Source organism: Equus quagga, chromosome 7, assembly GCF_021613505.1.
Source record: "Equus quagga isolate Etosha38 chromosome 7, UCLA_HA_Equagga_1.0, whole genome shotgun sequence".
NCBI lineage: Eukaryota > Metazoa > Chordata > Mammalia > Perissodactyla > Equidae > Equus > Equus quagga.
In genome coordinates, this window is record NC_060273.1 from 100,824,578 (window position 1) to 100,848,060 (window position 23,483).

Genomic DNA, 23,483 nt, shown 5'->3' on the forward strand with positions numbered 1-23,483 from the left:
AAATCACCCCCATTCGTGTTCAGTCGCCTCTCTCCTGGAGGAGAGCCAGAGGCTCATTTGTAGACAGGGACGGTTTCAATATGTCTGGGGTGCACTTGGGCTGGACGTGTTCCTGGAGGGGTGAGTTGAACTCTGGAGAATGCCTCAGGGTGTCCCAGCCCCGCTCTGGAACACCTCGTTCTCCGAGAGAAGCCGGACGAGACCTCAGCAGAGTGGAGCAGCTTCTGTCCCTCTAAAAGGACCCCTAATCTCCCGAATGCTTGCAAGTGCTTCTTGGGTCAATGCTGCTGATGTTAACCTGAAGGTGGGGGGAGAACAGGGTGAGGCCAGTTGCAGAATTTGGACAAAAGCCCTGCTTTCCTGACACTCCTGTCCCTTTGGTGCTGTGTGGGGCCTGCTCAGATCAGAGTGCCCTCCATGAGGTTTGCTTGTGCTGCTCAGACACTAATGCTGGTCAGTTTCCTGATAAGATCTTGGGCTGTGCGCCCGGCCAGCTGACTCAGCTGCTGGTCTCCCTAGAGCGGGAGGGGCTTTCTTGGAAAGCTGCTGCCCCTCACTGGGAAGTGGTAACACTGCCATCCCCTCAGCAGGAAGCACTTTGCCACTTTCTCTCCAGGGGTGCCAAGTGCTAGGCCTTCACCTGCTAAGTGCTTTCTCAGAAGACAGCTGTGGCATGATAAAAATATATCTGGTATTTGTTCCCAGTTCCTGGCACAGAGCTTCAAAAAGCTGTGGAATTTCCTGAGTGACAGGAATGTCTTTGTTATGCTAATGAAGTGACTCACCATGCCCCCAGACAGCTTCAGGATGGGGCTGGTCACCAAAAGGACAAATCTTGTGATTAAAGGGCTGGGATTTTCGGCCCCTCAACCTCCCGGGAGGGGAGGAGGGCTGGAGAATGAGTTCCATCGTGTGACCAGTGATTTAACCAATCATGCCTGTGTCATGAAACACAATAAGAACTCTGGACACTGAGGTACAGAGAAGCTGCCTGGTAGAGTGACACACCCTGACTCAATGGGCAGAGGACATGGAAGATCAGGGTTCAGGACTCTTGCAGACTTCACCCTATGTGTACCCTTTATATTAAAACTGTAATCCTAGGTATAGTGCTTTCCTGAGTCTTGCAAAGTGTTCTGGCAATTTATTGATCCTGAGAGTTTGTGGGAACCCCTGAATTCATAGGCAGTTAGTGAGAAGTGCAGGTGGCCTGGGGACCCCCTGAGACTGTGGCTGGCTCTGAAGCAAAATGGCATTCTGTAGAGGTCTGTGCCCATAACCTGTGGGGTCTCTGAGAACTGCAGGAAGTTAGTGTCTGAGTTGGATTGTATCATCTGTGCCTGGTCTGGGTGGCAGCAACAACTGCCCACCAGGAGTGTGGTCCTGTGTCACTGCAGTCTGCTCTCAGCAGGCCCACAGCAGAGGTGGGAACTTGCAGGGGCCACTCCACACAGGACCGCTGCCAGGCCTGCTGATGCAGGGAGCTGGGGCTGGGCCAAGCCAGCTTTCCAAACCCCGCTCTCCCGTGCACAAAGGCCTGATTTGCACAGCCTCCGATTCTGCAGTCTCCCTGGTTCCCAGGAGTTCAGACGTGAGGGAGGGGCTGTCAGGCAGAAGCTGGGTCACTATCCGTTTAGGAACTGGAGACAGGTCCTTTAGGCCAGGGTGGGTCACAACAATGCTCGTAACTGGTCTCTCCTGTTGGGACCAGCACTGTCCTCAGAGAAAAGGGCAGGCCCACCTTTGGTTATACTACCTCGGGAGAGGGGAGAGGAGCCGTCGGCAGTGGTCTTCCCCGACACACTCTGGTGACTTGCTTGGTACATCCCTACCCTTGCTGGCTGCTCAAGGTCTGGGTGAAGCCTGGGAAGACTTTGGCCGGTGGCAGCAGATGCAGGAGTTGTCCCTTTGTTTCTAAGCTGGTTTATCGGTCCCACCCACTCAGCTCAGACCCTGACTTCTGCTCCCTCTGGGGAATCCTCATGCCCTGTTGGCTGATTCCTCTCATTGCCCATGAGCCTGGTGTTGGGTCCATAATCACAGTGCCTTTTTCCCCACTCAGAGCCCTCTGTGGGCCTCTGCACCCTGTAGCATGGGCTGTGAGGCTGCCTTCCGTTATTTATCCCAAACATCACGTTTCCTTTGGCCAAAGACTAAAGATTTCCTTTTTCTATTCAGGGTGATATGTTGTGCAATAAATTCAGTGTTATTCTGACCAGGAGAGACATTTTTGGTGGAATAAAAGCTCTAATATTCCCCTTCCTAGTAGAAAATAAAATATGTACACATCTTAGAAACTTTCTAAAAGAGTAGAAATTTATTTATTTATTTATTTATTTATTGGTAAGGAAGATTGACCCTGAGCTAACATCTGTTGCCCATCTTCCTCTTTTTGCTTGAGGAAGATTGTCACTGAGCTAACATCTGTGCCAATCTTTCTTTATTTTCTATGTGGGATGCCTCCACAGCATGGCTTGATGAGCAGTGCTGGGTCTGTGCCCAGGATATGAACCTGTGAACCCTGGGCCACCAAAGCAGAGCACTCGAACTTCACCGCTATGCCATGGGGCCAGCCCCATGAAAGAGTAGAAATTTTAAAAAGCTGGGAGAGAAATAACCCATAGTATTATGATCCGGGGCAGCATTGCTGGCATTCTAGCTTGGCTCCTTCCTGTGAGTTTTTTGAAGGATAAACATCAGTCATCTCCCTTCTCTGTGCGTCCCTAGCAGTAGGTTCCAGGACGTGTGCTTACCCCTAACAAACCTGTTAGTGGCAGATTAGGTTGGATTTCACCATTTTGTTCTAAAAGAACTGCTGAGAAACTCGAGTTTTCTGGGTTTTTTTTTTTTTTTTTTACTTCTTATACATGATCTTTAGTAAACAGCTTTTCATTTCTAAATGACCAACTTGGTTCCTTTTCAAATCCATTCTTCGTTTTTGAATATGCACTTCTTTCATCCTCTTCCTTTATCTCCTTAATTATTTTAAATATTTATTTTCTAGTTTTTCGCTTGTTATCTCTGGTCCTTGTAAATGTTGATTCTCTCTGTTGCGTCTGCTGGTTCTACCTCAGTGTGATTCGTTTCCATTCTCTGTGTGTGTGTGTTGGGGGAAGAACATGCGTACCAGCTCATCTTCAGGGAGATTGTGTTTCCCTGGTGTCCTGTGGGTCCTGGGTTGGAAATGTCCCTCCGCAGTGGTTCTGTGCCTAGAACTGTTGGGACTCGTGGGTTTCAGAACTTTAGGACTAGTTTTTGTTATGTTCTTGGCTTAGGATTCCTGTTCCACGCCTACATATTACACAAGTTTGAGGTTCTGATTTCTTTCTTTTCCCACCCAGAGCCTGAGATGACAGGTGTCCTCACCACATCTCCAGAAAGGAAGTCTTCTAGTCTCTTACTCTCAGCCATTTCTCTGAGAGTCTGGCTCCTGTAGGGATCTCACTCTGGCTCTCTGCCCCACCCTTGCATCAGTGCTAAAGTCCCAGGTGCTAGCACCTCCATACCTGTCTGCTGCTACCATTGGCCAGTGCCATGGCCACCTCACCTTTTCCCTTGGGCGGAGGTCCCTCTTCGTTTCTGGAACCCATGAATTCATCTTCCCTTCTTTCAAGCTTGCATTTATGGTTGTTCTGGGCATAATTATCCACATTAGCTCATTATGCAGTGTTGCCAGAACCTTCAGAATCCTGCTTCTACTGACAATAGATGAGAACGCTTCGGTGTATGGAAATACCTTTCATCCTGGTTTTATGTCTCATCTTTAGAAAAGGTTTGGCCTCTTCTCTTGGGTAGTCACTGAGCACATTGCCTTCTCCATGTATCATGCACCCCAGCCTCAAGTATGACAAGCTGTGGTGGGTCCCTCTAGGTATTTCCCCACACTGGAGGGCAAGAACATCCACCCCCACCCCGCTCTGGCTGATCCAGGAGAGCACACCAGGCCAATGGCTTATTTCCTCAGAGAAGGGTCACTTTGGGGGTGACCAGAATCACTGACCTTGGTGAATCCCTCTCAAGGCAGTGACTTAGCATTATGAAGAATTTTTTGAGTAAGATCACAGAGATAGCTGGGGAGATTGACCTGATGGTCATGCGGTGGTGGACTCACCCTCCAGCAGAGGTGAGGAGACAAGAGTCATGCAAGGGCCAGATGGACTCGGTTCAACCTCTGGCTCCACAATTTACCCAGTAGCCATGGGCAGATGGATTTCCCTCTGCATGCCTCTGTTTCCCATCCATAAATGGCGATCCACATAACACCTACCTCAAGTTGGAAGGATTCAGTGAGTTACTTCATGTAAACCCTTAAGACAGTATTGCCTGCTCAATAAATGCTGGTGGTTTTCAGTGTTATCCGGCTCCTGGTCCCAACATGGCACTGTCCCATTTTGGAGTCACTTCTTATTCTCTGTAGAAAACTCTAACTTGAGTTCTCTAGGATACTTTGAGAAGTTTCCTAATGAGTAGTCATCTGTGAAGGGTTTTGTTTCTGTTGGCTTCATTTGGGCCCCTGAAGGACAGCTGGAGGCGAGATCATTGCTGTGGACCCTGCCCGCCTTCCTGGCTCAGCTGCAGGACACCGTGGTTAAATAGATGGATTGGTGCCATGGAAAATGGAAAAGGAAATGGGAAATGGAAGGGACTTAGACTCAGCCTTGTATGCATGACCCTCTTTTATGACCTCTTTGACTGATGGAGCTCAGCCTCCACATGCTAGAAAACTGGTTTCCAGCAAGACAGATGTGCCTGTTTGATGGAGGATGGGCAATGTTCTAGTTGTTAGAAAGGTTTTCCTTATAGTGAACCAAAATCTGCTTGCTTGTGACTTCTACCCATTTATCTTAGTTCGGGTCCAGAGAGTGACAAAGCACATGGCTTTGTCCACATGTCCATCTTCGGATGTGTGGAGGCAGCTGTTGTGTCTCTTCCCAGTCATCTTATGCTGCGAGTGATAACTCTACTGCAGGTCTGGGGTTATAGGCGCAGACCCCCTCTTCACTCAGGTGCTGTGCCTCATCAGCCCTGCTCTCACATCGTGGGCGCCTCATATGCTTTGTACTCCTTAGGAGGAGATGGCCGAGCTGAAGGCCCAGCTCTACCTCCTGGAGAAAGAGAAGAAGGCCCTGGAGCTGAAGCTGAGCACGCGGGAGGCCCAGGAGCAGGCCTACCTGGTGCACATCGAGCACCTGAAGTCCGAGGTGGAGGAGCAGAAGGAGCAGCGCATGCGGTCCCTCAGCTCCACCAGCAGCGGCGGCAAAGACAAGTCGGGCAAGGTAGGACCCAAGGGGCACGGGGACACCTCGGGCTCGGGCCTCACTTCCTGCCCAGCTGCCACCACCGCCCCTCACTGCCCTGCGGCTTCAGTTTCTTTATTTGCATAGGAACTACAGGCCATTCTAGATATCTAAAAGAAGGTGACATTTTGAGTGCAAAATAACCAAATCCATGGTTTTTCTTTTCATCTCACTTTATGTAATAGTGAAAGCGTTTCCACATGTCATGGTCTTATCAGGGCAGTGACCTTGCAGTTGGACAACAGTATGATGTTAGTTCACCTCCTTTTCCTCTGCTGGTTCACACAGCAGCCCTCATCTGTCGATCACAGAAATCTGAGGAAGAAACAGTTATCCCATTTACATGAGGAACATGAAGCTCAAAAGAAATGAGTCTCACAGCTAATAAATGGCAGAATCATGATTTAATCCAAATTTGGCTGACGGGCCTTCCTCCTCCTCTTTTTCTTGCCTCCTTGACTTCTGTTGGTGTCTCTGCCGTCAGGGAGGTGGGAAGCAGGAAGCAGCCTGAGGCAGAGGAGGAGGAAGGCAAGGATGGATTACACACAGGATATCACAGGGAGTGGGCTGCCAGGTGATATCATCTTGCAAATTCAGACTGTCATTAGCCCACAGTTGTTTTTTTTCCTAGAATCCAAGCTCATTCCGTCATACTATATTTCAGAATTATTCCAAATACTGCATTGGAGGAAAAAAAGCTCTGGACCCTAAAGAATGATACCCCTTGTCCCAGGGTACTGAAATTCTGTGTACCGTATTTCCTGTTCCTAATAAATGCCAGCTTCTCCTGACCCCGGTTTGTTTGAGGCCCAGGACTTGTGGGCATGAGCTGACTTGTTGGTCTAATGAATGGCTTCTCACAGCCCAAAGGCAGGGTTGTCTCCAGGACGGTTGTGGACGGCAAAGAAAACAAACTTGCGGATGCCGTGTGGCATGAACTGTCACTCCCTAAACAGGCACTTTGAAGCATGCTTCACCAAGGGCCTCAGCTATACTTTGCCCACCTCTCACCTACTAAGGAACCAAGGGAGGCCACGGCCATGCCACTCGGCTGGGCCAGCTCTCCCAAGATCCCGGCTGCTTTTCAGTCATCCTTTCATTTGAGAGATGTGATTTGGTCCTGGACAGTGCTGGGGGCAATTCCAAGAGTTTACATTCCAGTGGGGGACAGTGATGGCCAAACAGATGATCATAACACAGTGACACAACGTCCTGAGTACGAGGATCAATTCTGAGTGCCAGACACAAAATCCAGATTTGGAGATTGGGGTCAGGTTTTCTGAGCTGAGACCCAGTGGAGAGTGGGAACCAGCCTGATGTAGAGGGCCAGGGCAGAGAAGAAAGTCCACTTTGGGCTGGTGGAATGTCCCCGGGGAAAGACCCAGAGGGAAGAGAATTGATACACTGGCTGGAGATGTCAGCCGCTGTGCTATGCTGAGAACAGTGAGGAATCACTGAAGGGTTTGCAGCAGCTGCGGCTCTGGAAAGGTCACCGTGCGAGTGCGCCAGGACACCGTCTGCCGATGCGTGGGAGGCGGCGAGCCGGGGTGGGCCGCGGCCAGCGCAGAGCTGCTTCACATTGGGGGCTCAAGACGATGGGATTTTCTGTTCCATGCTGGACACCTTAAAAATCTCTGTGTAGCCTTTTGTGGGTCAGCAGTCACTCTGGGAGAGAGCCTGGGAGACAGAGCTCCGGTGTCTGTGTGTGTTCTTAGGGTGGGCTGGAGGTGCCCTTGCCAGAAGGCCCATGAACAGAGCCTTTTCCCCCGGTTCTTGGTATTTATTTTCACTGGGGGACGCCCTGTGTTATGTGGAATGGCTTCAAAGTACGGAAATCTCTTTGATGGAGAAGGCCAGATGATTTTTTTTAACTTTATTTTTTGTACATTAGGGAAGAAGCTTTGTAAGAGTACCTTGTGTTGTTCAGGTAATGAAATCAGAGTAAGCTGATTATCTTGTCTTTGAAATATGAGATCCATTTACTATTTCATAGACTCTCCCTTCTGGGCTATTCATTTGGTCTTAATTGTGGGTAAGATGAGGCAAGCAGCCTGGAGCAGGGTCAGCAAACTGTAAGGAGCCAGAGAGTCGATATTTTGGGTATTTTGAGTCATAGGGACTCTGCTGCAACTACTGCACTTTGCCATTGTTGAATCGTAGTGTGAAAGCGGAGATGATACAGATACAAATGGGTGTGGCCGTGTTCTAATAACACTTTATTTATGGACACTGAAATTTCAATTTCATATCATTCCTACGTGTCACAAAATATTCTTTTGATTTTTTTTTCATGATTTTAAAAATAGAAAAATAATTCTTAGCCTGTGGGCCTTATAAAAACAGGTGGCAGCCAGATTTGGTTCTAGACATCCACTCTTGCACCATAGGGTGGGTGTCATGCTTGTTTTAAAACTTCCCTCCAGCCAACAAGCTGGGTCCCAAATCTTGCCCCAGTTGCATTACGTTTTTGCAGTTCTTGTCGCTGTGCAACAGATGTTACCAGATGTGTTCACTGAGAGGCACTGGGTGAGAGAGAGCTGTCCCTACCTTTAAGGAGACTTAAGCAATGTTAACATCACGTGGGAGCTGATATACAAAGAGAGGGGGTGTTGCAATCTGGGGATTCCGTGGGCTGGCGGATGGGGGCTTGGGTCCACAAGACTGCTAGATGAGAGGAGGGGGGGAAAGCAGTGCAGGCGGAGGACACGGCAGAGGGAAGGGGTGTTCAGATGCTGGCTGTGCTGCTGCAGAGGAGCCCCGGGGTGTGGTGGCATTTCTGTATCAGAGTGGGCTTCAGAGACCCTCCTGTCATCTGGACTCCTTGCACTGGATTCAGACTTCTTTGTAGCTCTCATCCCATCATGTTATGACTTTGTTTATGTTCCGTCTCCTGCAACAGATCACAGCTTTTTATCCTCAAGCCTGGGGTGTAGTAGATCCTCAGCAAATGTCTGCTGAGCAAATTATGAGATGAGCGTGCAGCCTCGCTGCTGCCCTCTGTCCATACACAGAGAACGTACAGTGCTCAGACAGGTATGGGGACTGCTTTATGAACAGTCATAACTCAGTTTAGGATTTAGGAGTTCTGGCTCTTATGTTTCCTCATCTGTAAAATAAGAGGATTTGGTTTCAATGAGGTCAAGTTCCTGTCTAATGCTAACACATGGGTGGGAGTGCACTGCTTTTTTCCTCCTTCTTGGGCTTTCTAGATGATTACACTGAACCCAGTAAAGCTCCTAAATCTAGAGAAGACTGGTTTTCTCCCAGTGGGATGGGGGGCAAGGATCCTCATGTGTTTTTCCCACTTGTCTTCTATATAAATTACGGGAGGCTTAACCCAGTGGTGAAGGGCACTGATCTGGAGCCGGCTGACCTGGGTTTGCATCCTGGTTCCACTGTTTCCTACCTGGTGACCTGAGGCAGTGTCACTTCTCTGTACCTTGGTTTTCTCCTTGGTAAAATGAGGATAATGATAGCATCCACCTCAGAGGGTCATTAGGATGATTAAATAAGAGAATATCTCCGTGGAGCACTCAGACCAGTGTCTGGCTCCCAGTGAGTGCTCACTGCCCCCTGGCCAGCCTGCAAAGACCGAAGGTCAAGGATACGTGGGGTAGAGCATATGTGCACCTCCAGGGTGCTCTCAGGCGGCTCCAGGTCTCACAGGAACATGTTTGCTCTCCTCAGGAGTGTGCAGACGCTGCCTCCCCAGCTCTGTCCCTGGCTGAACTGAGGACCACGTGCAGTGACAGTGAGCTGGCTGCGGAGTTCGCCAATGCCATCCGTCGGTAAGCACCCTTCCCACGACCCCCACAAGCAATTTATTCCAGCAGTGATGGCTTTGTTCTAGGTTCTCTTGGCTGCTCATGTCGCCTCTTCATGGATCATGACAGGCCTGCCTGGCCAGGAGGAGGTGCTGATACGTCCCCCTTTTGCCCAGGCCATGGAGGGCAGGCGTGGAGAAGCCCTGTTGGTGCCGGGCCTTTCGAAAGGGGAATGGCAGGGGAGAGTGTATGGGCAGTCATTTCACCTGCAAATAGAAAATGTCTGATTTTTTGTTGTGTTGCTGCGTTGGCTAGAACCTCAGGACAGTGTTAAATGGTGACGATCAACACAGGCTGCTTTACCTCGTTTCCAACTTTAGTGGGAGTGCTTCCCTTCAGCATCTCTGGCCCTGTCCAATCAGAAGGCCTCATGTATTTATTCTGTTCTGGACATTTTTCCTCCATTGTTTCAGTGTTTCTTTCTTTCCTTCTGCAAGGAGAAGCAGAGCTGATTCATTAGATCTGCCTTCCATCTCTCAGCGTTTCATACCCTCCCGATCCTTTCGCACTCTGTTCTAGAGCAACGCTGTCCAGTAGACGTGTAATGCAAACCACATACGCAATTTTTAATTTCCTAATAGCCACATTAGAAAAGTAAAAAGAAACAGCTGAAATTCACTTTAATAACAAATTTTATATAACCCAATGTATCCAAAATATTTCAACATGTAATCAGTATTTTTAAAAGGATATATTAATGAGATAGTTTATGATCTTTTTTCCCCCCCAAAATCTGGTATGTATTTTATACTTTTAGCACATCTCAAATTCAAACCAGCCAAGATTCCAAGTGCTCAGTGGCTCACGTGACTGTGGCTACAGTATCTACGGGACAGCACAGTTCCAGAGAGGGTCTTCAGCTCAGGTTTCTGGCTCACTAATTTATTCCTTAGCTGTATCCATTGTGGTGTTTGGCTTGTATGTTGAGTTTTTTATTTTGGTGATAAAATCTAGCATCTCTTTTAATAGTATGATATCCTCTTGCATCTCTTTGAGGATATTTCTTATACTTATTCTAAAATTTTCTTCTGTCTGCTGCATTAACTCTGTTTCCTCACATGTAAATTCTTTTTACAGTTGAGTTTTGTGACTCTTCTTGGTGTTGGCTCACAAGCTCACCCTCTGGGCTTTCTGTTCCTCCTGGCTGATAATGGCTCCCTAGGCTGTGTATCTGACCCCAGCGTCTGGTCCCCTCCTGTCCTGATGGCCAGCACCTCTGGTGGAAGCACCTCTGACTCATCTCTTCCTTTTGTAGCAGCTCTCTTCTGGGTGCATTTTGAGTTGTAGTTTCCTTTTTCAAGAGAAAATCTTCCCTTCCTTTTTTATGATTTCTCATGGTTTCCGGTATACAAAGAGCACCCCTTGCTTTCTAATATTGTCAGTGATTTTTTAAAAACACATTTCCTATCATTTCTGGGGATTCAGGATAGGAGGGGAAGGCTATAAGCTGCTGTCCTCATCTAGCCGGGCTGTTTATTTTATAGTGTGGCCTCCAAGCTGATGGTAGATTGAAGGCTGCCTTGTGGGGAACTTCACTACCCTCCTGATTTACTCACTATCACTTTCTGTCTTTCCTTCCAAGTTGTAATAGCTCTGTTTTTACATTGCCAGCACCTCTGGCCATGTGGTTAAATTGTAATTGCTTTGCTTGAGGCGAGAAGAGAGAAAGCAGCACAGGAAAATGCCCTCAACAAATCCTAATGAGTTGACTGTGCCAGAAACATGGGATGCAAATCCACTGCCTGCTTCCAACTGGGAGCCATTTGGATGTTGTGTCTGTAAGCTAAGCCCCTAAATTTTGCAAATTCCCCAAACCTCAGAGGCCTTCACTGGCACAAGTAGGATGCTGGTTCTGCTGACTAAACATAAAGAGATTTCATTTGCTCTGTCAGTCACGATGGATTTCCAATAACCAGCCCTAAGTTGGTTAGCATGGATTTCTAATCAAGACCCAGATAGATGGAGCCAAGAAAGAACCCACAGGGCTACAGCAAAAAGGAAAATAACATAATTACAGTGTAAATATAGCTTAGAAACTGGAATAATCGTTTCATGAGGGTATATAATACAGACACCTGAGGGCTGAGGATTGGGGGTGTTTTTATTTTCAAAAGTCCAGAGGAAACTAACACCTTCTTTGAAGATACTAAATCACTGCTGAGCTAGAGGTTGGAGTGAATTGAGGGGATCCTCCCAGCCTTTTCAGAAATATCCCTCCCTTGAAAAACGATGGTTCCAGACACCAGGGTTGTGGGCCTGGGCATGCAGACTGAAAAGAACAGGTGTAGAGAGGGAAGGGGGAAGAGGCTAAGCAGTGGTCTTTTCTTGAGGAGAACCCCTAATGAGGTGCCTGTGACATTCCAGTCACTGGTTCCAGGCTACTGCCCTGTTCCAGCCTGGTCTCCCCGCCACCTAGCTGGGCTTCAGCCTCAGTGAGGCCCATGCACCCAAACCTGCTCTCAATGTGTCTCCTCCCAGCCCTCTTCTGTTTGGAACAAAACCAGGACTCCCTGCAACCACACATTTACTACGTGACTCCCATCTGGTCTGCTTCCATTCCCTCCACTTCCACGAATATTGATTGCAGTTTCTTGGCTCCAGTATTGCCATAAAACCCCATCTGCATGACCAGGTTTCCTGTCTTGCATATGAGGAGTTTTCTTATCAGGAGACCTTGTTTTTGCTGTTGTCTGCACAGGCTGTGTGCTACAAAACCCTTCTCCTTCTCAGATCCCTGTCTTGCTCTTGGTCCTCGTAAAATTTAACGCCATGACCTTTCCACCAAAGAAGCAAACTATAAAAATGCCTTCAGGAGAGGGAATTTTCAGAAATGATTCTTCTTGGTACTTATATGGTGTTTGCGCAGCCTGCCTTCGGGAGCTGAGCACAGCTGAGAGGAGCAGACTGTTTCATGTCCATCATGTTCCTGGAGGCAGCGAGGAGCAGGTGTTGTTCTCCATATGATGGGGGAGGGGGAGACTGGCACAGCAGTGCTGAGTGGTTTCCCAAGGTCACACAGCGAGGCAGTGGGGAAATCATGTGCCTCCACCTTCTCTGCCGGACCCCCGTGTGCTGGCAGAGGTTTGCTCGTGTGGGCTCATCTAAAGGCTGTACCCACCATAGTGTGCATGGTCTAGGCAAATGGGAACCTCTGCACTCCTGGTACATGGCTGCAAGTCTGTCCACCAAAGGCTGAGGGCAGATGAAGTGCTGGGGCTGGGGGGCAAACTTCCCCAGTCACATAGACCCCAAGTTGTATTGGTTAAAAGGTAAGGATGCTGTGCTCCTCAGTGCTGGGGGACCGGGAGTAGGCAGGAAAGGGGCTTGGGACAGGTGAGAAGCAGCATGTAGTGCCCGCCTCAGATGATTCTGCATCCACCAGGGCAGGACCCCGCTCAGTGGGAGATCAGGACCTGGCTCCAGCTCCGACACAGCCACCTGCAGAGGTTGGCACCCTGCTCCTGCAGGAGGCTATGGTCATTTAGTCACAGACCCACCAGGGGCTCTGTGGAGCCCTTCAGGGCACTGGGATCGGCCACCTGTGTCTGCATATGTGCCAGATCATTCTGTAAAATGCCAAGTAAAGGCAGTCAACAAATTGCAGTGGCCACTCTGTCTAGGGACAAGATGTGCCCAACTCATCAAGCAGAGGAGGAGCACGTGAATTTCCTTTTCTCTCTTGGATTAGTACAAGCAGCCACCACTGCTGGAGAGGGCTGTGATTCAGATCCCTGTAAGGAAACATCCTTACACGGGGCAGCTGAGCCCCATCTGATTAACGTGGTCACAAGTGGCCAGACCTGGAAGACCTGGATGTACCCATATTGGGAGTGGAGCTGACCCACGCAAGAAGGCACACAAAGCCGCGTCTCAGAGTTCAGAGAGGAGTGAGAATCCCCCCAACCACCCCTGGCTCGTGGGCCTCCACCGCTGTGCAAGATACTCACGATGGGAGGAACTCCAGATGACAGACCTTGACACATCTACCAGCAGGGGTGACACAAAAGCCAAGAAGAGACAATGTTTCAAAGCAAGGAGGCCACCCACCTCACATTGGAGTGGGTTAAGAAGGGGACAGGCAAGAATTGAAGACAGCGGGTTGGAGCAGTGTTGCCGTGAAGGGAGCAGAACCATCGAGGAGCTCTTTCTAAGAAAGGAGACAGGAGAGCATGTCTGAGTGCTCCTGAGAATGACCCAATAAAAGGAAGGAGTCTCTCAGGGCCACGAAGTAACTTGATCTGATGCAAATCTGATGGCTACCCCCATGTGAGTGTTCTCTTGCTCTGTAACAAATCACCACAAGGTCAGTGGCTTAAAGCCATGTCCGTTTGTTAGCTCACACTTTGCATGGGTCAGAAATCTGAGCACAGCGTGACTGGCTTCTCTGCTTGGGCTCTACAGGGCTGCAGTCCGGGTGTTCTCCAGGGCCGTGTTCTCATCTGGAGGCTCTCAGGAAGAGTCTGCTTGCAAACCCATTCTGCCTTTTGGCAGACGTCAGTCCTTGTGGTTGTAGGGCTGACATCCCGTTTTCTTGCTGGCCATTGGCCAGCAGTAACTTTCAGCTCCTCGAGGCCTCTCGAATTCCTTCTGCACAGCCCCCTCCATCCTCAAAGCCAGCAATGAGAACATCCCTCTCATCAAATCTGTTTCCTGCTTCAAATCTCTTTCCAGGAAGAGCCCAGTCCATTTTAAGGGCTCAGCTAACTAGGTCAGGTCTACCCAGAATAATCTCCTTATCTTCAGGTCAGCTGTTTGGGGCCTTAATTACATCTGCAAAATTCCCTCAAAGCAGCACCTAAATTAGTGTTTGATTGAATAACCGGGAGAAGGTATGTGTATACTAAGGGACCAAAGTCTCGGGGGCCGTTTTAGAATTCTGCCCACCACACCCTGTTGCTTACAACCATCCCGTGACTCCCAGCTGTCTGTGTCCAGACTCCTTAGCAAGCGTGTGATCTGACCCCTGCCAGCTTCTCCACCCTCGCCTCTAGCACATGCCCCCGCCCACCCTGAGCCACACCAGACGCCTGGTCTCCTTTGTGTCTCTGGGACTTCATTCCTGCTGCAGCTTCTGCCCTCACACCACCTAACCCCACGCCCCAAGCCCTCACATCAGTGTGCCTCCACCCTGTCTGTAAAATGTTTGGTGCTGTTGTTCCTGCGTGGCTTCCATCATAGAGCACGTCACTGCTCTGTTTCCTGTGTGCCTGATTCCACCCCGTGCACCCTCCGCCCCCGCTTCAGGAGAGTCCCTTTGGGGCAGGGATCATGGCTTACTCACCCAGATTTATGTCCTCAACTCTGATGACTGTTCTTTCTAAACGGTTCCTAAATTATCTCAGCCTCGTTTCTCTCTGCCCACTGGACATCTCCATCCTGAATTCATGCTACAGCCTCAAAACACAGCATGTCCAAAACAGAAATTCTAACCTGTTCCCTCCTGCCCTTTGAAATTGGCCTCTTCTTCAGAAATCCTGTATTAAAAATTATATCCCTCTACTGATCCAGGATTACAACTTTGAAGTCTCCTCTCTCTACCTCTTGTCAGCAGTTCATGTTGTTTTTTTCCCTTAAAATCCCATCCATTCCTTGCCATTTGCATTGCCGTCTCCCGAGTTTAGCCCTTGACGACTCAGAACTCCTGGAGTAGCATCCTGATGGGTCTCCTGCCGCCAAAAATACCCTAAAGCACACTTCTTATTGGGTTGCTCTGCAGAAACACTTTCAGTGGCTTGGCATTCAAGATTGTGTGCAGGTCCCTAACTTAACCTTCTAGCCCATATTTTAAAGGTTTCCCCCATGCATAATCTGTAGTCCAGCTGCATCTGGATAATTCATCTTCCCGAGAACATGCCTTCACTTTATCCCCCTGTCTCTTTCAACCTGGAACCCCTCCTCCTCACCCCCTCCAGTAGCACACTCACTTCCTGCAGCTTGCCTCAGTCACCTCTGCCATCTGCCTTCCTGCTCCTCCCTGTGCCCCTGATGGTACTGCCCACTCAGCACCCATCAGTGCACACAGAGCACTTAGTTGTTAGAGTGCCTTGCAGCAACCTCCTCAGGGTTCAAATCCATATCCAGGTGCCAAGAATATCTGCCCAGCACTAGAAATCTTGCAGACTTGTAGGAAGCATTTGGCCACGAGAGGAAAAAAGATGGCACCCATTGACCCCTATTTTAGCAGCTATGGATTAATACTGTTTTTGAGCCTTATAAACAGTGGGATGAAATGAAGAGGGAAGCAGTGGGAGTCCTTTTAAAGAGGGAGACCCCACTGAGCAAACAAGCAGCAGATCTACACCGTTTTATTAGTAGGACCGTTATTTTAAGGTGCTGTTTTATTAAGCTTGCACTTGCTGATTCTTCATATTTGGCTGATTTATAACAGCAATAGGACAGTGGAAGTTGTGCTTGGAAGCCCATACATGCACATGTGTCTGCAGGACATTAATGGAATACAAAGTGTGCCTATGAGTTTATTATCATGTAAATAAATTGCTAAGCTCCAGCTCCGGGGCCTCTAAGGGCACAGATAAAGACTGATGCTCGCCCAGGGGTAGAGGTGGGTGTTTCTTGGGTAACTGAGGTTTCTTTTAATTTTTGTCATTCCTGCCATGTTCCAAAAGCTCAGAGAAAAGGCCTTACCGGGGATCTCATAAAGGCAGAGGGCCGGAGAGCATCAGAGCATAGGCAAAGGCAGTGGGGTGCCTGTGAACACTACAGAGGCGTTTCCCAGACAAGAAACATGTTCATAGGAAAGTCTGGGCCAAGAAAGATAACACTGTTACCATCATCTTGCTGCTACTCCTCGCAAAATACAGCCACACTTCAACACAGCTCCTGCAGAACCTCCTGACCCGGGGACACCTCACCTCTGGTTCCGCAGGCCTGTGCTCTGCACCAGAGGTCTTCACCTCCTGCCCCACGGTCGGTGGGCCCTCTGTGGGTCACTGCATACTCCAGCGAAAGGCTGAAGAGCGCAGGCTGCAGACAGACTCCTGGTGTAGATCCCAGCTCTGCAGGCGGACTGGCAAGTCTCTTAACTGTGCCCCAAGTTCCTCATCTAGAAAATGAGGATAATAACAGTACTGACCTCCAAGGGCTGTTGTGGGAATTAAATAACTTCATCCTGGTAAAGGACTTAGAGATCACTGTTCCCAGTGTGCAGAATTTTCTAAAAGATACGTAGTTACAGACTGTAATGATTACCATGGGGGGAAATGGGGTGATGTGATATAGTCACTGTGGAGATGTTTTTTCAAAAAATTAAATATAGATTGCAGTGAATAATATGGAGGAAATGACAAGGTGCTGTAATGTCATAACACTGGGACATTTGTTTAGATGAGTGGTCAGGGTGGGCTTCTCTGAGGAGGTGACATTTAAGCTGAGATGAAAAGGAGGAAAAGGAGCCAAGTGGGGGAAGTCCATCCCAAGCAGAAAGCACTGGCTGCACAGGGTTCTGCCGTGGGAAGGAGCTTGGCGTGCAGTAAGAACTGACAGGATTCCTGCACGCAAGGGGGAGGGTGACTCCAAAGACTGGACAGGCAGAGGTCAGGTCAAGCAGGGCCTAATGGGTCAGAGTCAGACCACAGGCTTTATTCCAAGTGCAGGTAGAAGGCACCAAAGGGCAATAGTATGATCTGATTTGTCATATTAAAAATTACCCTGGCTGCTCTGTGAAAACCAGATTGGAGGGATGCAGAGGTGAAGGAGAGGCTCTTAGGGTTATCCAGGTGAGAAGTGATGGCCACCTGGACCTGGGCACTGGCGACAGAAATGACAAGAAGGTTTGGTAGATGGGGTTTGCTATGGAATGGATGTGGAGGACGAGGGGAAGGGAGGAGTCACAGCTGACTCAAGACTGGTGTCAGCAACCGGGCGCATGGTGTTGCTAGCTGCCTATGAGGGAGGAAGAGTGGATTCGGGAGACCTTCGCCACAGTTCTGCTTTGGATGTGTTCGATGGAAAATGCCTGTTAAAAAGAGATGTCAAATAGATAAGTCCAGAGATCCAAGGAAAGGCCTGGAGACAAAGATTTGGAAGTTTATAGTATGTAAGTAGTTTTTAGGAAAATAAACGGGAATGGAGAGAATCAAGTGAAGAAAGGGTAGGATATAAAATATGGTCCAGGCACAAGTCCTAAATACTCCCAGTATTTAGAGGTGGAGTAGAGAGCAAGGAGTCAACCCAGAAGACGGAGGGGACAGCTGGTGAACCAGGATGAAATCCAGGCACTCAGGAGTAAAGACATGCTCAGGGAAGAGGAGGAGGTACTGACAGGTAAGTAAGATCAGGACAGAGAGCGACCTGGGGATGTGGCAACACCGAGATCGTCAGTGACCTGGGCAGTTTCAGTGGAGGCAGAAGCGCAGTTGGGGTTAAGGAATAATGGAAGGTGAGGAAGAGAGGCACCACATATGCAGACAATCCTCTCAATGACTAATTCCCTATAATGAGCAATTACTAAGAAATTCCAGGCCTGTGGCTGCCTGGCTGAGCCTCCCTGCGGTTTGGTCTGATTACAGCTCCTCTGAAAGGTTTCCTGGCCGGCTGCAAAGCCACTCACTACCTCATCAAGACCCAGGACCGGGCTCTCGCCCTGTCGACTGCCCGGCCCCTCATTCGGACTTGGTGATTAAAGTACTGCGGCTAGCCTTTTGATGTTAGGGAGCATGCAACGTCCTCCTTGATTGCTCAGCGGGCCCTGCTCCCAGGCTGCCCGGGCACGCTGACGCGCACTCCTGCGGAGGCCAGCGTAGCGGTCTCTGGCCCAGCTCACTGCCAAGCACCCTGGCTCTGCTCGTCACCTGCAGACTCATCAGGAGGCTGCCTCTCAAATCCCATGGATATGCCACTGCTTAAAATTGTTTCACTTGGGGAAAAAACACCTCCCTGACTGTGTGGTTGGAGTAGGAGTCATAGGACCTTTTGTGACCAGAAATAACGCTCGTTTTTAGTCAAGTAGGAGGGCTGTAACTGAATCTGCGCGTGTGCAGAGTGACCTGGGTTTTCACAGTAATAGTATAAAAAATCCCGCATGTCTTTTTATTTGATGGTCTCGGGGTATATTCTTGAGTCCCTGTGCTACTGGGAGTCAAAAAAAAAACAAAGGAGGAAGGGGTTATGCAGTTCTGGGCGTTCCAGAAATCATCATGTGCACGTGTTACTATCGAGGGGCAAATGGAACATGTAGTGTTTAATTTTTACTTTCACATCTGTGTGGAGCCTATGAAAGTGCTCATTTTAGCCTTACTTTCTTATCTGGATGAAATAAATTCTTTCTTAGCTGAAGGCCAAGCAAATTTGAATTAGAAACTGGAAGGAACAGGATATGAAGAGTTGAGGTTCCAAGTGACGTAAATTAGCAGGTTTACAGTTTTTGTCCTTCGAGAATCTGAGGAAAACCATAGACTTCAGGCAAGTATGGCCCTGCGTGTAACACTGCAGAGAGATTCAGGGAGTTCTGAGACCACAGGAAGTGTGTCTGCAGACCCAGGTGAAGAACACTTCTGCCTCGCCGGAGTTTTCCAAGTTTGCCTGATAAGGATCACCTGGGGCACTTCTTAAACTACAGTTCTAAGGCCTCGACCCAAACCTCCTGAATCGGAACCCAGGGACACCACCGGGTACTGTTACTGTGAACACGTGCTCCAGAGCAGCACTGCCCACTGGGACTAGAACCCGGGTCACAAATGCAAGCCACATGTGTCATTTAAAATTTCCTAGTGGCCACATGTGAAACTGTAAAAGCACAGGTGAATTAATAACATTTAGCCCAGTATATCCAAAATATTATCATTTCAACATGTAATCAATATTTTTTAAAGTATTGAGATATTTTACATTCTTTTTATCATAGTAAGTCTTCAAATTCCAGTGGGTATTTTACACTGAGAGCACATCTCAGTAGGGACCAGCCACATTCCAGTTGCTCACATGGCGGCCCATGGCCACACTGGAGGCAGCCGTGTAGAGCCGTTACTTCCCAGTGGGCTAGCGTCTGTTTCAGTCCAGATCAGCGACACTAGAGGCGTGACTCTTACTACAGGCGTCTGCCTCACGCAAATGAAAAGAGGTAAAGTAACCCACATTTTCGGTTTAGGTTTGAGGTTTGGCCTTGTCTTCATCTTTAAATGAATCAGCATCCTAGTTCTGTCCTGGAGTTTGTAGAAGCACTTCACTCCTGTCTCCCTTCCTGAGGCCTGGGGAGTTTCTGAGGGCAGTTCTCTGCTCCCAGCAGTGGCTCACCCCCTATCACCGTCCCCACCCCACCATCCCACCCCGGGTTGGTCAGGGTCTTTGAGAGCCTCTCCAGTCTTCAGTCCTCCACTGGAGCCTGCAACATGCAGAAAGTTCCCAATGGTTCCCCAGGGGCAGGAAGCCCTTGTTTTGTGGTAAGGCTGGCATTTCCATGCTCTCCCCTTCTGCTGATGGGGCAGGGCTGTGGATGTAACCTGGGGTGGGGAATGATATTGCTCTGGGCAGCTTTTGTTCTGAATTTATTGAGTTCATGGTGACATTTTAAATTCTCTTCACAAATTTTTTTTCCCTTTGCCCTATTAATCCAATTAGACTGAAGGATAAAAGTCGAAATTCTTTAACAAAATGTAGTACAAATAACCCTTCCCTATTCTTTATAGCCAGAGGGAAGGGGGAAAAAATCTTTCATGCTCTCCTAACTTTCCCTCAGCTGATAGAGAGCTGCCTGAAAGGTTGAGAGTGTTACCGCACAAAATTAGGGTTCATTTGCCCGATGCACATAAACAAGCCAATTAACTACAGCATCAGCTTTTGGGAAAAGAGATCAGCTTTATTCTGCAAGATCCATCTGCAGAGAGGACGGGGGTGGGGCATGTGCCCTCGGATCTCTCTTGCCAATGGAGGATCTGGGGTGAAATTTAAGAAGTTAGGGAGAACAGCCTGGCACGTGGAAACGCTGGTGGGACAGGTTTTCATTGGTGGGCTTCAAGCATTGATGGTAAAGTTCTAAACATGATGACAGGGTTCTAAACATTTTTGATGAGGATGGGAAGGAATTTTAACATCGGATCTTCCTGAAGGACAGACCCCTCGCTTCTGATAAAAGTCTGACTTTCAGGTTCCAATTGTGTCCCAGTCCTTGGATTCTGTGGGAAGGAGGATCTTTGGTCCCGAGGTCATTGCAGGTTAAGATTTCTTCTTTTGGGCCTGCTCTAGCTACATGACTTTGCAGATTTTTGGAAAGGCAATTCTTAATCGTTCTGTTGATAATGGGGTCAGTTGAACTGGTTACAAGAGGATGGGTTGGGGAGGGAGTGAGGAAAGGAGCCGCCCTCCCAGGACAGCATTCCCGCTTCTGGTGGGAAATGGTGCCGCTCAGGATTCCAGTAGGGAATGCAGCCAGATCCAAGGAGATCTCCTGGTGGCTTCTAGGGCCCGGGACAAAGCCACATTCCTCAGCAAAGTGGGAGACACTTGCTGGAAGGCTCTGCAGCAAGCCCTGGCTCCTGCTTCCTCAGGGCAGGTGGAAGGATTTGCTGAAGAAAGATGAATCATCAGGACCTCAGGGCTGGTTGTTAGGCTTCGATTAGAAAAATCTTTCTCCCTCCATCCTCACTCACAAAAGCAGGCCTGGATTTGTGTGTTGCAATTCTTTTCTTCATTAAGTTTGGAAAGCATGACTTTGCACTTAAGAGTAGCTGGAGGCAGAAATGTGAAAGATCTGAAAAGCCAGAAGGGCTGAACCATCTGAACACCTGAGTGCTCCACCCCAGGTCACCCTCCTCCCACGCCCTTCCTACAGGAAGCATAGCCATTGAGACTCATCTCACATACTTTACAAAAAGCATACACAATTACAAAAATTTCAAGCAATGCAAAAGTGAGTAAAGTAGAAAATGAAGGCTTCTGTCATCCCCCTTTCGAGAGTTAACCATTGTTGAGTGATGTTTAGCCTTCTGGTCTAAAGTATATCAGCTATTCACACTCAGATTTTTAGTTGTTTTTGCAAAAAGTGGCATCCAATAGAACTCACCCTTTTCACTTGACAGTATATCAGACCCCCTTCTGTGCCAGTGCAAGTCCATCTGCGTTGTTTAAACCATTGCAGAGCATTTCAGTAGAACCACTGACCTTCATTAATTTCACCAGTCCCATTGTTTCCCATTCTTAGCTGCTGTAACCAGTGCTGAAGTGAATCCCACTGTAATCTCATATATCTTTAGGAGCCTTCACCCCTACTGTTTCTGTAAGAAAAATCAAGTCACTTTGTCAAGGGATGTGTTCATTTTTTATTTTGCTAGATACTGCCAATTGCTTTCCAAACCCTTGTGCTCATTTACATTCCACACACCTTCATGAGTCATTTTTAGAGGAATTTCTTCCATAAAACTTGTTTCTCGGTATGCTCCAAGGAATCAACCTCCTTCGGTGAGTTGTTCTGAAGCTGTTTTAACAACTATTGTCACTGAGAAGCTGTCATGCAGGCATGGTGCTTGGCACTGGGGATCGATATGTTGGGGAACCAAACCAAATAAGGTCCTTGCCACCCTAGAGCCAGCGTGCCAGCAGGGGAGCCTCCTGAGAGCAGGACATTCAACAGATCCTGGCTGACTGTGCTGAGTGGGACGCTGTGCCTGTCACAGGGGTACCCTGGGAGAGAGGAGGATGGTCATTAGTTTTTCTGCCTGGGTCTTGTGCTCTGTTGGGAATTAGAGGGAGGCAGTAAGCTGAGTGCACACTAGAAACCTCCCATAACTGACTCCTAAGTCAATTAGCTTGGATTACTGTGATAGTGAAGAGCCCATGGAATTTGAAGCCATGGAGTAGGGGAGTCAAATGAAAGTGCGAATATAACTTGAATAGTTTCAAGGGGAACAAGGACCTTTAAAATGAGAAGAATATCAATTTCTCTCCCTCTACCACCACCACCTCTTCATTTTTTTTCAAGGTAGGATCACATTGATTTCCACTGAGTAGGGACTTGTCCAAGGTAGGCCACCCAGACCCGAGGTTTCTGCTCTTGAATCCTGAGTGGTTCAGGAGATGCTTAGCATACTTGGAAAAGAAGGGTGTGGAGACCAGGATGGGGTGAGTGTGGCAAGGCGGCACTCATTGCTGAGCATGTGGTATGCTCACAGCAGAAAGGAACTTCTAGACAAGCTTAGTTTCCCCATCTGGAAGATGAGAAACAACTTCCTGTCTGTTCCTTTGTGACCCATACTTAGATCTCTGAAGGGCCCTTACCAGTAAAGGAAGCAGCCACAAAGGGCTTTCAAGAATGCAGTGGGGAGGTGCTCTGGCTCTGCTGTGGGGGATCTCTTGTGCCCTCTCACACCTTCCTTTTCATACTCCTGCCTTTTGACCTGACAGGGTAAATCTTCCTTCCTCACTGCCACCCTTCCAGGGTAGTAGCCACCTCCACCATCACCTCAAGTTACTCATGGCATGCTTTGTCTCTCCTTGATACAGAGAAAAGAAGTTAAAGGCCAGAGTTCAAGAGTTGGTGAGTGCCTTGGAAAGACTCACCAAGAGCAGTGAAATCCGACACCAACAATCAGCCGAGTTTGTTAATGATCTAAAGCGAGCGAACAGGTAAGATCTCTCTTCCTGGATTCCCAATGGTACTTGGACTCCTACATCAGGGAGGACATTTCCCTAATTGCCAGGAACCAACTCCAGAGAATGGTGAGTCCTCACCTGCCCCAGTGGAGAGCTTGGTCTTCCCTAGGGCGGCATTTCCCAAAGTGTTCCATAGAAACCTGAGAAATGCTTGATGAAGACGAGTCTTTGAGCCAGATGTGTTTGGGAAATGCAGCATACTGTGGTCCCCCTTTAACACTTCATATAATAAAGGTTCTGAGAAGTCATACAAAAAAGCGATTTTTTTTTAATGTTTGTGTTTAAGCCAATATTTTCCAAACAAAATTGACTACAGAACCTTTTATTTGAGCAACATTTAATATTTGATGGAACACCTTAGGGAGCACTGCTCTAAGACAGCAGTCCCAAACATTTTGAGCTCAGAACCCCTTTACACTCTTAAAAAATTGAGGACCTCAAAGAGTTCTGTTCTTATATATTTATTTATTTTATTTATTTATTTAATGAGATTTATTGTTAAATCTCATTTTAGAAACTAAAACTGAGATAAGTTTTTTAAAGTTTTTAATTCGTTTATAAGAAACAATAAATTCACTACATGTAGTACAAATGGCATTTATTTAAAAAATTAGTTTTCAAAAAAATTAGAAGAGTGGCACTATTTTTACAATTTTGCAAATCTCCTTAATGTCTGGTTTAATAGGAAACAGCTAGATTCTCACATTGCTTCTATAGGCAATATATTGCTTTGAAATATATCAAGAAAACCCAGCTTCAT

General features: G+C 48.1%; 1 protein-coding gene and 1 long non-coding RNA gene across 6 annotated transcripts in view; one reads left to right on the forward strand and one right to left on the reverse strand.

Annotated features, from left to right (window-relative positions):
• The window catches only part of MCC (MCC regulator of WNT signaling pathway), a 411,658-nt gene that overhangs the window by 381,138 nt on the left and 7,037 nt on the right, over window positions 1-23,483 (forward strand). For all 5 annotated transcript variants that reach the window (XM_046665743.1, XM_046665741.1, XM_046665742.1 and 2 more), the window contains 3 exons: window positions 5,070-5,276; window positions 8,985-9,085; window positions 22,574-22,696. In XM_046665743.1, the coding sequence (XP_046521699.1) occupies window positions 5,070-5,276; window positions 8,985-9,085; window positions 22,574-22,696 (431 nt within the window). The remainder of the gene's footprint in view (window positions 1-5,069; window positions 5,277-8,984; window positions 9,086-22,573; window positions 22,697-23,483) is intronic.
• On the reverse strand, window positions 19,914-22,566 carry LOC124241723 (uncharacterized). Its single transcript, XR_006889305.1, has 2 exons — window positions 21,456-22,566; window positions 19,914-21,348 (listed from the first exon to the last, which is right to left on the reverse strand). It is a non-coding gene; the product is annotated as an uncharacterized LOC124241723 (long non-coding RNA).